At 38.4% G+C, this 15,297-nt stretch overlaps 2 protein-coding genes across 7 annotated transcripts in view; one reads left to right on the forward strand and one right to left on the reverse strand.

Annotated features, from left to right (window-relative positions):
• The window catches only part of TAF1A (TATA-box binding protein associated factor, RNA polymerase I subunit A), a 99,297-nt gene that overhangs the window by 61,745 nt on the left and 22,255 nt on the right, over positions 1 to 15,297 (reverse strand). The window lies entirely within an intron of this gene.
• MIA3 (MIA SH3 domain ER export factor 3) overlaps positions 1 to 15,297 on the forward strand; it is a 92,772-nt gene that overhangs the window by 10,718 nt on the left and 66,757 nt on the right. For 3 of the 6 annotated variants that reach the window (XM_074222721.1, XM_074222722.1, XM_074222723.1), the window contains exon 2: positions 12,254 to 12,387. In XM_074222721.1, the coding sequence (XP_074078822.1) occupies positions 12,254 to 12,387 (134 nt within the window). Of the gene's footprint in view, positions 1 to 9,337; positions 9,474 to 10,442; positions 10,462 to 12,253; positions 12,388 to 15,297 lie in introns of those variants that run through there. The other 3 variants (XM_074222719.1, XM_074222720.1, XM_074222724.1) reach the window with 2 other exon arrangements.

Raw genomic sequence — 15,297 nt, forward strand, 5'->3', positions numbered from 1 at the left:
TTTTTGAATTCTGATTTGAATGATATCCTAGAAGCTATTCATTCCAGTTCTGGATAATCTGTAAATTTGGTAAAAATGACTTCTCATTCTTCATCCAAGTCACAAAACATGAGCAATTTTGAAAAGGTTGCAGCCAAGGACAAAGAGCAGCAGCATGTAACTAGATACTTCAACGTCACAGTTGTTAACAAAGTTGATTAAAAATTCATCTAACTATATTATCATCTATTCTATATTCTTATCTTGTCCACAGGGATATTATGAGAGACTTTATAATATTCCTTTCTGAATACTCTATATAGGACACTAATTTGAGTATCCTTATTCAAAATGGAAATTAGGTTAGTTTGGCATGATTTGTTTTAATGAATGAATGGCACAGTGATTCCCTCAATTTCTTTATTAAATATTCACAAGACAATTAATTAATAACATGGTAAAGAATTTTATGAGATTTGAATTCAAAAGTATTAAATTGTACTTTCCAGAATCCAGTCTTTTGCCATTTTGAAAAATTGAATTTAATAAACCATTTTAATAAACCATCAAATTTCTGGGGTCCCAAAATCACCCATAAGGCCACTCAAGTTCAGGGGTCTTTTTCTCTTGATCTCTTGATATAACTTGGGTACCAATGTAGAATCTGGGTTGTCCTTTCCTCACTCTTGCAACATAGTCAACTTTCTTTTCTGATCAAACATCTACATTGCACCTAGTAAGTGCTTAATCAATTGTTTAGTGGATTGGCTGCTCTTCTCCCTTCATAATCTTTCCCTCAAATACATCATTGGGTGAATGATATATTTGGGTAACACCTATGTCTTCTATTCCAGTGATCTCCAAAGATTTCCAGTATTATCTACATACTTAAATTCTAGCTTCTCTATTCAAATGTCTACTGGACATCCTCTACTAGGATATTTCATTGTCACCTGAATCTCCAGGGTATTCAAACCCATATGTATCTTTTACTACCCCCCTCCAAAAACAGCAAAAATGACACTACCACCAAATACAAATTCCCTTTCTAACTACACTATCAATGTTATCATCATTCTCATAGTCATTCTACCAATTTACACTATTTTTAAAAAGTTTTTTATGCAAGGCAATGGGGTTAAGTGACTTGCCCAAGGCCACACAGCTAGGTAATTATTAAGTGTCTGAGGTCACATTTGAACTTAGGTACTTCTGACTCCAGACCCGGTGCTCTATCCACTGCGCCACCTCGCCACCCAATTTAAACTATTTTTTAACTTATCCATTACTCACATTTACAGAGGGATATTTACTAGATCCTGATAGTTTTTTTTAAAAATGTCTTTCATATCTGTCCTTTCTCTGTTCTCCTTGTTCTTTCCTAGTAGAATTTTATACTTAGATCTTTACAAAAAATATAAGTGAAATAAATACCTGAGTTAGGTCATATGCTAAGCACTGGGAAAAAAATACAGAATTGAAGGAGTCCAACAAAAAGAGGGGAAATAAGAAGAGAATAGCCAGCTCCCCCTCTCAATTATTTCAGTGAAGGTCAATGAAAGCCTAGGGTGTGTTTTCATTAAGTTGTAAAGTCATAATAGTGTGTACCTCTTTAAGCAGTGAATGTTATGATATGGGTTTCTTAGCAAAAGTCTCTAGTAATAAATTTCATGGTTTGGCAAAATTTTCTGTCATTGAAAGTCAAAATACTAAAATACTATTACTACTACTACTACTACTACTACTACTACTAATAATAATAATAATAATAATAATAATGAATCCCTCTCAATTAACAATGTAAGCCAAAAGAAAGCTTACTGACCAGAGTTTGACCAGTCCATAGCTATGAATGCTCAGGATTCCAGTCAAAGCAGAACTGATATGGTATCCAGGTATCTGGAAACTGAGGCCAGAACTAAGTTGTGAAAATACAAAAATATCAGTCAATTCTCACTGACATACATTGCAGTCCCTTTTTTGTTTATTTTCTATAATTTCCCCAGGAAATTTTGGAGTGGTTTTTACAGGGATACATAATTGTTATCTAATGGCTGCCCCAGTGTGAGTATTCCATTTCGATTATTAAACTTCTTATATAATCAAACTGGAACTTCTGGCTCATTTCTTTGCTAGCTAGCTAGCTAGCTAGATACATACATACATACATACATACATACAAAAAAAAACCTGAATTCTTTATGTGTTAAAAACCTTGAATATCACCTAGGGGAATTTCTGGGCATAACAGTCAAGAATGATCCCAGAGTAGTGATTAGGAAACCACAATGGATCATCTTCCCAACACAAGATCAGAAATTTAATGCCCAACCCTAATGTCAGAAGTGAAACAGTATCTTTCCTCAAAAAGTTCAAGTTTTATTAGGAGGAAAACAACCTGTGCAAAAAATAGTGGCCGAAGAAGTTTTGGTCTGGGGAATCATAGAGATTGTAAGCTGATACACAGAACAATAAATTAACATGTACTTCTCAGAAACAATATTGAATTGATTACCAGGTCTATTATTCCAATGTTTTCCAGTGTTTTTAGTAGAAATGGGAATTGTATTTTGTCAAAGGCTTTTTCTCCATTTAAGATAATCGTTAAGATTTCTGTTGGTTTAATCTGTTGGTTTTATTATAGATATGGTCAGTTATGTTGATAGTTTTCCTAATACTGAACTAGCCCTGTATTTCTAGTATAAAATTTTTTGCATCAGTGTTCTATGAGGGAAATTGGCCTATAGTTTGATTTCTCAGTTTTGGCTTTTCTTGATTTAGATTAGCATCATATTTGTGTCATAAAAGGAATTTGGAATGACTCCTTCTTTACCTATGTTTCCAAATAATTTATGAAGTATTGGAATCAATTAGTCTGTAAATGTTTGGTAGAATTAACTTGTAAATCCAATCACATGTGATCCTAAGATTTTTTTTTCTTAGGGATTTCCAAACTAATTTTCAAATAACACTTTAATCATGTCAATCTAGTGACAAATCTCATATGTTTACATATATATTATATGTATATATTATGTACATATATATAATTATATTAAATATAAACTATCCATCTGGCTTTAAAGCAGTCAATCAATAAGCATATATTAAATAATAACCATATATTTACTATGTTTCAAGTACTGTATTAAGAGCTAGGGGATAGAAAGAAAGGCAAAAAAACAGTCCCTGTTTACTAGCAGCTCACAATAAAATGGAAATATATGAAAATAACTATGTACAAATACTATATGAGGATATAGATACATACATATTTATATTTATAGTTACATGGTAAATTGGAGATAATCAATAGAGGAAAATCACTCAATAAAGGGGGATTGAAAAAGGCTTCTTGTAAGAGGTAAGATTTTATTTGAGACTTGAAAGAAACCAAGGAAGCCAGAGACCAAAATGAGGAGTGAATTTCTGGCATTAGAGAATAGTACCTCAGTCACATTTACCATTTATTCCTATTCTCTCAGCTCTGGTCATATATTTTTCTTGTGAGCATACTATACTAATTTCCTCTTCTGTTACTCTGGTCATGCTATTCTATCAAGTGGAATATCCTGTTGTTCCTCTCATTTTAAAATCCAGACTAAGGTCTAGCTAGCTCAAGTCTCTCCATCTTCACAAAATCTTCGCTAACTACTCCAATTACTTAACTATTTATATATCATATGCTACAGCTATATTGCATATATAATCTTCAACACACAATTTAAAGCTTAATTGTATAATGTCTAACAATGCTTGCTAATGGTTGTATGTATTCACATAGATCATAAAAACCAGGAAGAAAGATGCTGCCTAATGTATCAGAATCTACCCCACAGTGCTGAGTATGGAAGTACTTAATTGGGAAAAAAACCCACAAAATTTTGATAGATTAAAATCCATTCTTTAGGTACTTATTGAATACACACCCAATTCACTTAGTACCTAGAACATTAATTTTTGCCGTTATTTTCCTCTTTACATGGGAAACATTTTTTTGGAAATGCTAACAATTTAGAATAGAATTTCATTTTCTTTCATCACCCCTGCTAACTCCATTTTCCATCTGCTACTCATTCCCTTTCTGCCATGGAATACTATGCCCTCTCCCTATTCCACCCTAGCATAAGCTGATCATCTGAAATTTCATCAGCACAGGAAAAACTCAATTCTGATTTTCTTTATTTTCTTGACTCATCCTCAGTTATCTCTTCCATCTGATCAGAGGGGTAGAGGGCAAAACATTAAATTCCTCCCCAAACCTTCCTTTACAGAGGACTCATGATATTCCTGGTATGTCCTATTTTCCATCAGCTGCTTGGCTTTCAGTTCCATGGAACAACACTCCCCTTCTACTAGGGTACACCCTTGTGCCGCCTCACAATTTGTCATTTTCCTTTGGTGTGTTATATTTGTTTAGTTGTTTTCAGTCATGTCCAACTTCAAGACCACATTTTGGGTTTTCTTGGCAAAGATAGTAAAGTGGTTTGCTGTTTCCTTCTCCAGCTCATTTTACATATGAGGAAACTGAGGCAAGCAGGGTTAAGTGACTTGCCCAAGGTCATTTATCTAGATAAGTGTCTGAGGTCAGATTTGAACTCATCTTCTTGACTTCAGGTTTGGCTCTCTCCATTGAATCACTTAGTTGCCCCTTGATGATGTGATTTAACCAATTAAATTATAAATTCCTGGGATTATCTATTTTTCTTATTATATCATAAGCTCTTAGCACAGTGACTGGCATACACTAGGAAATTTATGAATGTTTATTGAATTGAATTGAATCACAGAAATGTAAAAAGTCATTTCTCAAAATGGTCCTTGTTTTCTAGCAACTGCAATCCTAGACTGAAAAAGTTAAAAATAATTTCCTTGCTGAAAATCTTTCCTTGGTTAAGCTAATCTACGTCATTATTTCACCTCCAGTCCAAGTGCATATCTGTTTTTCAATTTTTATATTTTACTTTTTTCCAATTATGTAAAAACAATTTTTAACACTCATTCTTTGAAACCAAAGGGCAAACAATAGTAGCAGTACAACCACAGTGTATCCCCTACTGCACATAAGGATTGAAATCACAATTCCCCTTGCAGTCAGATCAAATATACCTATCAAGGGGCAGCTAGGTGGTGCAGTGGATATAGAGCATCTGCCCTGGAGTCAGCAGGACCTGAATTCAAATCCAACCTCAGACACTTTATAATTATCTAGCTGTGTGACCTTGGACAAGTCACTTAACTGCAATGCCTGGCAAAAACTATATACACATGTATATACCTATCTATCTATGACACATATGAGCAAGCCATTTCATATTAGTCTATGCATTGCTTCATCCAATACTATACAAAAATTTATGAGCCTAAAGCCAATGGTAACCATGGCTGATAATCATTTACATAATAGAAATAATATATCTTTATCAAGGAAAACAAAAATTATAAGCTTTTAAATGAAACTAGATATAACAATGAATTAATGCTAACAATCTTCAAAATCCTTAAGTGTTCAGAAATCTCTAGAAATATTTAAATGCTACTTTACTTTTCTCCCAAATAAAATTATTTCTCAATTATGAAACAGTATTTATGATGAAGTTTTAGAAATGACCTTATTTGGTCTTATCTTTTGTTTTGCTTCATTAACTGCATTGCAACATCATAACCTCAGGGTTAAAACAAAACTTTCTCCTTATTCCTAAATCTGGCTTTTTCTACTTCCACAATACCTCTCTGGACTTTGTTTTTAACTTATTCAAGTCCTCTTTTGTCCTCTAGACTGATGATGATAATGATGTGATGTTTATCTTTCATTCTCTAAGAAGACCATGACATCAGAGAGGTGATGCCAAGACATGAATTGGATTTAAGTGAGGGGGTGCTTGACTAAGTCACCAGTTTCATTTTCTCCACCAGAGCCACCTGGGTCTAGTGGCCAGATATGAATCAGGATGACTGGAGATGACTTTGCATTTGAGGCAATCAGGGTTAAGTGACTCGCCCAAGGTCACACTGCTAGTAAGCATCAAGAGCCATTTGAACTCAGGTCCTCTTGACTTCAGGACTGGTGTTCTATATTCTAATCAACATTTCTGCTCCCTGCCCATCTTTTCCTCTATCTAGCATCTACAACAATGTTCAAATAATCTGCCTAACACATTATTATAGTCATGATATTTTTAAACACGTAGTTCTTCTTAGGGCATTATTTCTTAGGCTTCGTATGGGCTAAGAAACAAGTTATAGTCTGACTGTAGCAATTTAAATGATCATAGATTGAGACTGATAAATAAACCTAATTTATAGAAGTGTTGTACCCCAAGAAGAGAAATTCGGGAGTGGAGTTTATTACCGATGACTGTGTGGAGCTACATTTCCTCAAAGCACACAGCCCCAAGTGTCCAGAGAATAAGGTTTTTATAGTATTGGGGAGGGGTGGGGGGGGGGGGATTGTGAGCAAGCAGGGTACAGAAGCCAAGATAGCAGTTAGATATATATCTTTGTTAGACTCATTAGTCTACCTAATTCACTTAGTATCTAGAACATTCATTTTTGCCATTATTTTCCTTTTTACATGGGAAAAATTGTTTTGGAAATGCTAACAATTTAGAACATAGTGTAGATAGGAAGTAAATAAAAGATGGAAGGGGGTCAGGGCCTGCCTTAGGTCTAACATGTTTCCTGTGGTACAGGGCAATCATGTACCAGGGAGACTTAGGGGAGTGGGAAGGCAGTTTTAGGTGGGAGCAGGAATATTGCAGAAACAGCAAAAGGATTAGGTTAACAAGAACATTAGATGAGTCAGATAAAATTTATAATATATTTCATGACTCTCAGGGTCAATTGTTTGAGCCCTGTCAGAATGTTCCCAGATTTAGGGGCGTTAGCCAATCTGTATTTCTGGGGAATTTCTTGGGTCCCAGAAAAGTGTCAAGGACCTCCTTTATACCGTATTAATATTGTACTTCAGAAGGAATAAATATTAGATACTTTAAAAGCTACTTACATAAGAAAAAAAAGGTAAACTAATGTTGATTTAAGGTTTTCTTTTAAGAAGTATAAATATGTAGATGGAAATATAAAAATATAGACCAGCACTTCTGCTTTGTAACTTCAAACTCTCTATGTAGCCTTATTTCATATTAAGACCTATAAGTAGCTTTCATGCAGTCTACATGAAGAATACTGAACTGTTCTTCATTCTTCACTCATTCTATCCCTTATAATCTACTTGCCTTGATGTTGTGTCCAGGATTCTCTTTCAAGCTTTTTTCATTTTTCAAAGTCCAATTCAAATGCTACCTCCTCCATAAAGCCTCAGGTGAAAGGGATTTCTTCTGTCTCAAATTTCTCATAGCACTTGGACTAGACCTTTCCTTTTTCTACTTTTGGATTAGAGATTACAGATCTGGTAGTGATCTTAGATATCATCTAGTCCAACCCTTTCATTTTAAATATGAAAAAAACAAGCTGAGGCTTCAGGTATCGGCTCTGAGAGCATATGATAAGATTTAAATCCTGTTCTGATTCCAGAATCAATGCTCTTTCCATTATACTTTCTCATTTCATTATAGTTATTTCATTTTGGTACATTGTTTTATTAGATTTTTTTTTTTTAGGTTTTTGCAAGGCAAATGGGGTTAAGTGGCTTGCCCAAGGCCACACAGCTAGGTAATTATTAAGTGTCTGAGACCTGATTTGAACCCAGGTATTCCTGACTCCAAGGCTGGTGCTTTATCCACTATGTCACCTAGCTGCCCCCTCTTGTTAGATTTGTAAACTCCTTGAGACTAGGACCTGTGTCTCATCTTTCTGTAACAGTATCTGCTACAGTGTTTTGCACATGAAATATTTAGTGAATGTTTAGATTGAATTCTTTTCTGCAATTTTCACTGTATTTTAAGTTTCACTATACTTCTCAAAAAAGCTACAGTATGAGCTAGACTATTCTAAGCATCATTTGTGATACTGTTTATGTGGAAAATTAATTACAAGTTCTGATAAAATGGCCTACATAATTTGGGGGTACAGATTGTAAATTAGAGACTTCATTTATCTCAAAGTGACATCACATTTTTGAAGATCTGCCAGACTTCCACCCTAAGTCAATAGTACACGTGTTCTCTGGGTCACTATGCAAAGATACTTGTTGAATATGTAAATATCCAGGTTCTTACAAGCTAATTACTTGTATCTTTACAAAAGAATGGAAAGTGTTGATCTGTAAGGGTTTCTTTTAGTTTTGTTTCAAAAATTCCGATTCTGATTGCACACTTTTGCCGATCTCCCTCTTCAAGACTTGGAATCTTTAAAGAAAGTGATGGAAAAGGTGCCCAGGGTCTTAGCATTTCACCTCTGGAAAGGGGCCTTAGAAATTTGTAAAGTACTTCAGAGGTCACTGAATTCAATCCCCTCATTTTACAGATGAGGAAACAGGCCCGAGTTTAAGTGACTTGCTCAAAGTTAAGACAAGTTAATGGCAGATGTGGAAACCCAGGTTCTAATTCCAAGTTTAGTCACATTACAGATGCCTCCTTTCTAGTATACATGCATACGTGTATGTGTATATATAATGTAAATGTGCATGAGTTTAACACGGTATTTGCATAATGTATACATAAGCCCATATCAAGGAGAGTGGAACTCTTGGGGCCATTCTTCCCTATAGAAGTGCTGCATGTATTAAGTCCACTACAAAAATTACAGTACATTTAGTCAAATTTAAATTAGAGGAACAAGTCTGTTTTAGGGGTCTTTGCGAGTCCTCTGGGGACCCCAGACTTCTCTTGTTTTTAACCTCCCCTTTTATGAATGAGAAGCTCCATCCCGGGTCCCGATCGTTTCTCCTTATGCAGACCTATCCCAGACCCTCCCAGATCCCTTTTTTCCTTCACTGATGCGAAAGTGGTAGGACAGGACTGTCGGGGCCAAGAGTGGCTGCGGGTCGGGGGCCCGGGCGCCGCGGAGCGTGGCTGCGGGTCGGGGGCCCGGGCGCCGCGGAGCGTGGCCGAGTGGCTGCGGGTCGGGGGCCCGGGCGCCGCGGAGCCCGCGGCACCAACAGAGAGGCCCGGAGGCAGGGCTGACGGCACAATGGCAGGCCCCCGCCCCCCGCCAGGCCGCGGCGATGCAGGCCGGCCCCCGGGCCCTCCCCCCCGCCCGCGGCCCTCCCCCGCTCCCTCCCCGGCCGCCTCGGAGGGCGGCGCGGCTGACGTGTCTGGCCGGCGCTGCTCATGCTCTCCCTGCGCCCCGCCGCCCGGTCCCCGGCTCGCCGCGCGCCTCCGCCCCCTCCGCCCTCCGGCCGGCCCCCGCGCCCCGGGCCCCGCGCCCCGGCCCCGGCCCCGGCCCCGGCCCCGCCAACATGGCCGCAGCGCCGCGCCCGCCCTGCTGGCTCCTGGTCCTGCTGCTGCTCGCCGGGCCGCGGCCCGCACCAGCCCGCCGCGGCGGGGACCGGCGCTTCGCGGAGCTCAAGAGCTGCTCGGACGAGGAGTGCAGCAGTGAGTAGGCGCGGGGGGCGCGGGGCGCCGGGGGGCGCGGGGGGCGCGGGCAGCCGGGGGGCGCCGGGCGCCGGGCGCGCGCGGCCCTCCTCCCCTCCCCTGCCCCCCGGGGGCCTGCGGGCGGGGCGGCTCGGGGCCGCGCCTCCTGCCACGGCGGCACCGCGGCGCCCGCTCCTCGCACTTGTTGCCAGCTCTGGGCGCCTTATGGAGGCCCCTCACCCGGGCCCGGGCCCCAGCCCCTGCCCGAGCCGGCTCCCGGGGCCGCCGGCACCGTGGCAGAGAGGCGGCCGGGTCTCCCGTAAATCCTCCTGCCAGGGAGCCCGCCGGAGCGGCAACCCGCGCTGCCCCAGCTTTGCCACTCCACGTGGGCGCTGAAGCTGCCCCGTGCCCGGGGCACTCGCCCCTGAGGAGCAGCCGAGCGTGGCCGCTGATGGAGAGGGAGCGGCGGCCCGGCCCCCGCGCTGCGCCGGGCTGAGCCGGGCTCGGGGCGCCCCCCGAGAAGGCGCCCCGGGCGCCCCCCGCCCGCTCGCCTTTCCAGAAATAAAAGTGAAATTCGGGAATCCTTGTATTCCCGAAGAGAAGGGACTGAATCAAGCGGCGGCCAAAAGGCTGACCGGCTCGTGTCCGGCTCGTGTCCACGGAGGGACTTGGGGAAACACAGAAACTTCCAGCCTTTTCTGTTCTTTGCAGTGAGACCCTGGGAACAGATCTTAGGCCGAGTTATTACCTGTATTACACCTTCCATGGATAGTACAGATATCATTCCACAGCCTAGTTAGGAATTAATTTATGCAGAACTTTAAGGATTTCTCTGCAGGAAAAGACTATTGTCCCCGGGCCTCTCTTCTCCCTTCCCCTTAACTGTGGTGTAAACTTTTTTGCTTTTTTTTATACTAGGAAAAAAAATGTATGCACAGTTTTGATTTTTGCTTTATTTTCCCCTTTTTGTTTAGAGCTATGATTTCACTTCCTCTACCAATGTAGATGAGTAAGTATTCTGTATTTAGGGTCGAAAAGAGTGGCTTGGGACTTTGAGAAGTTTGTGGCTTTTTTGCCTATTATTCTAGAAATGGGATTTCAACCCCGGTCTTCTGATTCAGCATTGGTTTTTCTCATTACGTTATGCTGCAAATGTAAGCGTGTTTCAGGATTTTATATGCAATTATGTGTGTCAACGTGTATAGGCGTGTCATTATACACATCAACATATAACATACAGATAGAAACAAACCCCCATATTTGCAGCATTGCATATACACATGTAAAATAATAGCTATTCATAACATAAAGGGGTTTGACTAATAAAATTACCGACCAAGATCTGAGATCCTGCCTGATTTAAATCCTTATTCCTTGGACTGCTCAGGATTAGGGCAGTTTATAACAAGTGCTGTGACTTTAGGCAAATTACAACCTCTCTGGTTTATATGTGCAGTGTGAGAAGGGCTATTCTTAAAGGCCTTTGAGGTCCCTCCTACCTTCATATCTATATAATGCTCTGATTTTTGAATCTACATTTCTCCTTAGTGTCTGCTAACGATTATTTTTTTCATAATGCTGTTTTTATGTCAGTTTCTTTTTAAAATTTTTTTAATATTTTAGCAAGACAGTGGGGTTAAAGTGATTTGCACAAGGTCATACAGCCATGTAATTGTTGATTTGAACTCAGGGCCTCCCAATTCCAGGACCAGTGAGTGCTCTATCCATTGCACCACCAAGTTACCCGCTAACTGCTTCTTTATCTGCTTAATGTTGTTTAGTCATGCCTAACTCTTCCCGAACCCATTTGGAGTTTTCTTGGCAAAGATATTGGAGCGGTTTGCCATTTTCTTCCTCAGTTCATTTTATAGCTGAGGAACCTGAGGCAAACAAGGTTAAATGACTTGCTCAGGATCACATAACTAGTTAAGTGCCTGAGGTTGGATTTGAACTCGGGTCATCTTGATCCCAGGCCTGGCCCTCTCATCTACTGTGCCACTTAATTGCGCCCATCTGCTTTATAGGAGAAAGGAATTTTCCTTCCTTGTAAATTTTGATTTAATTGTTTGATGCATTTAAAACTGCTTATTTCTCATAAAAACTTTCCATTTTCAGCATATTTTTCTTATCTTATGATCAAAGCCATAGACTTATTTGACAAAGAGTTGATACTTCAAAGGCATTCTTTCCGGATAATTTGCTCACTTAGAAAGGAGCACAGCTTTGCTGCAAATATAAATCATCAATTTTTACTGTTGCATAATGGAAATTTTGACCATTTATGACTAGTATGCCTTAAAGTAGTTCAAGATAATTATCCCTTTGGGACTCAGGTTCTCTTCATAGTTCAGTTGTGTGACCTTGGTAAGTCATTTGATTATATACCTCAATTTATCCATCTGTGAAATGAACACTTTTGTAGATACCAAATGGGAAAGTCAGTGATTAGGAGTTAAGACAGGGAGCTACTAGTACTATCCAAGTCACTAATTTTACTATCCAAGTCACTAATTTCTCCAAGTTCCATTGCTATCCACCCACAGAATGGAATTAGTACTTCTTGATGTAAGCCTGCATACCTATCAAGAATTCTTATGAATGGTTAAAAGAAAAACAAAACAAAAATCTTTTTAAAAAAATTAAAAAATCTCAAGTGCTATTAAAGGTGATACTATCAACAAATAGTTGGAAAACAATTCACATCTACAAAGTCTTCTCAGATTCTCCATGGGATGTAGCTACAAATAGAAAGGTGAGGAACTAAGAGTGATGCTTGAACCTTATCTCTCTCTTCTCCGCAGTGCTCATGTACCGGGGTAGAGCTCTGCAGGATTTCACAGGTCCAGATTGTCGCTTTGTAAATTTTAAAGAAGGGGAAGCTGTGTATGTCTATTACAAATTAGTAGGAATATCACCTGAACTATGGGCTGGAAGTGTAAGTAATAATTAGCATATTTTCTTGTTGTTTTTTTTTTCCTTCCCTTTTTATTTCATTGTACCATTGTGTTTAATAACTACATGTCTTTCTTGAGATTGTTTTTGTTTCTGGTAAACATTTGATTCCTGAGTTTCAGGATCTTGTAGGCTATTAATATTATACAAATATTCTAAGATTGAGGTGACTAAAAACCTTCAGATAATCTCCTTTGTTACCCAAGAAATGACAAATTCCATTTACTTTAAATTTGCCTGGAGTTAAGTCTTATTGTAGAGTTTCAGGATGTGCTGCAAGTTTAAGTAGTTGATAATGTTTATACTTTCTTTTATAGTGACTTAGCTAACATTTGTTTGTGAAAGACCTCGAGGCTCTGAGAACCTTTGGCACATGATTATCTGTGTTATTAATAGGTTGTGTCATTGGAGAGCCTTCAGCATCATTAAAATGGGGGAAGGGACAGAGAAGAAGGAAAATTTGGCTTTTACAATCTTTCTCCATGTTGCTTTTTTCCCCCCTCTTGAGAGTAATTTTAATTGAATTCTGATGGAATTAGCTCCTTTTTCTCCCCTTTCCACCTTCACCCTTTCTCCTCTTTCCTCCTGCCTCTTCTGCTAAGCTCTGTCCTCAGCTACACATTTTACTGTGTACGTTTGTTTTAATTTGACCTATCTAATCCATCAAATTTCATGTGTATTTTTTTAAAAATTAAAACTGTTATACCTAAAAACCTAGATGCACATTTCATTATACTCCTCAATTTTATCCTAACATGCTTAATTCTTTTTTTTATTAAAAATTTTATTTGAGTTTTACAATTTCCCATTCCCTCCATCTTACTTCCCTTCCCCCCCACCCCCACGGAAAGCAATCTGTCAGTCTTTACTTTGTTTCCATAACATGCTTAATTCTTAATTCTGACTAGAAGGGATGTTCATAATTCCCTTTAATGTCCATGTTTTATATTCTCCAATTGACAATATTCTTAGTTCTGTTCAAAGAAAGGTTTAGTCCCTACTTTAAGGGTTTAAAACTTGAGAGAAAAAAACAAATTTTAATAAGGAAAAAACTTTCATTAAGCAGTAGATATAATTTTAAAAATAGAATCCTGGTCTAACATTTTAAAAATCTCTGTTCTAATCCCTTGTTTTTTTTTGGGGGGGGGGAATGCACTTTTAAACTATCTGTGATGTGATAATTAGACCTTTGTGTTAGCAACAGTATATTGAATTTGTAATTAGAGGACTAGTTCCAGTCCCATTTTATCCATGATGTCTTTCTTGATTACCTAATTCTGAACTTGTTTGGTGTTTATCATATGCTATCTCCTTGTGTAGTTGTTTATATACATATCTGATCTCCTTGAGTAGATTAGGAATTCCTGGAAAGGAAGACATTATATTCACATAGTCTTTACATAGTGATTTTAACATAAGACTTGTTTAATAAGTATTTGTTAAATGAAAAGTTATTTGAGTACCAATTTATAGCATTATATCAGAGTACTTGAGGAATATAGGTGCCTTGGAGAAGCTGTCAATCCATTTTCCTTTATATTTTGACAAATAGCCTTTGGTGGCAAACTACAAAGTTGAGAGTTCATGTGTGAGAATGCAGTATAAAAGTGGGTACAAAATATGCCAATTGGGGATGGTAGAAAAAGGGAGTTCATTAAATCCAACAGGTATTTATTTAATAAGTTACTTCAATCTTGCTAGCATATGATTGAGATGATATATTTTTAAGTTCTTTCTACCATGTACTAATTATTCTGAAGGATATTAGAAAGTATAAGACATGATCACTTGCCCTCAAAAACATAAAGCTTCTATAGCTATTCATGAAACAATCAAAGAGAAACCTCATGGTTGTCTGTCCAAATGCTACATACAGGAAACATTTGGATGTTTTAGGAGTTGAGAATGGAAAGATCACTGTGGATTGAAGTGGTTGGAGTAGTTTTTGTAGAGAAAGTAACAAATCCTCTGGAAAATCCATTAGATGGAACTTTAGTTAAATATTCTGACTTCTAGATTTAAACTTCATGACTGCCATTAATTATTTCTGTGATAACAGGCAATTCACTTCATAATTCTAGACCCCAGTTTTTCTATTAAAGAGGGTAGGACTTGGTATTCTCTAAGTTCTTCTACAGTTCTAAAATTGAATGGTCTTGTGATTGTGATGTCCTCTTTTGTGAGTCTTAAATAGAATAAATTTTTTTTACATCTCAGAGAGTTTTTAAGTGAATTACCCCCTGGAAGCTGCGAGTTGGACCAGAGGATTTTTTAAGATCTTAGACCCAGAATTCTAAGAATGTGATTCTTCTCTTCTTTCTGTCAGTAGAGAGAAGACAACATGAGCTCCTACCATTCCAATACACCATGATTCTTGACTTTTATTAAAAACCAAAATATTTCTTTTTCCTTTAAATTCATTTTATACAAATAGTTTCCCCAAAGTATACATGTAGGAGCCATGTTATTGTTTGCAGGAACCTATACTTTGGTATATTATTTTTAAGCAAGATTAACTCTTCACTCTTTCACATGTGAGGCTGCTCTCTTGTCCTTTTTAATGTACTTCCTTCAGTCTCAAATGAATGTTTCTGACCCACTCTTCTTCTTAGTAACTTGAAAAAGATATATGTTTATTTATCTAGAATTTTGTCTAGACTATGCCTATTAAGCTTTATTATGTTTTATTTCTGATACAGCTCTGGAAAGGGGAAAAAAAAGTTGGCAGAGAAATTCAGTGTAACACCTAAAAACCTAGATGCACATTTCACTATACCCCTCAATTTTATCCTAACATGTTTAATTCTAGTGCCTGCCCCTCTTTAGATTATCTCCATTTTATCCTGTGTAGAACATGTTTGTATACATAGTTGTTTATATGTTTTCTTTCCTA

Source organism: Macrotis lagotis, chromosome 2 (assembly GCF_037893015.1).
Source record: "Macrotis lagotis isolate mMagLag1 chromosome 2, bilby.v1.9.chrom.fasta, whole genome shotgun sequence".
NCBI classification, from domain to species: Eukaryota; Metazoa; Chordata; class Mammalia; order Peramelemorphia; family Peramelidae; genus Macrotis; species Macrotis lagotis.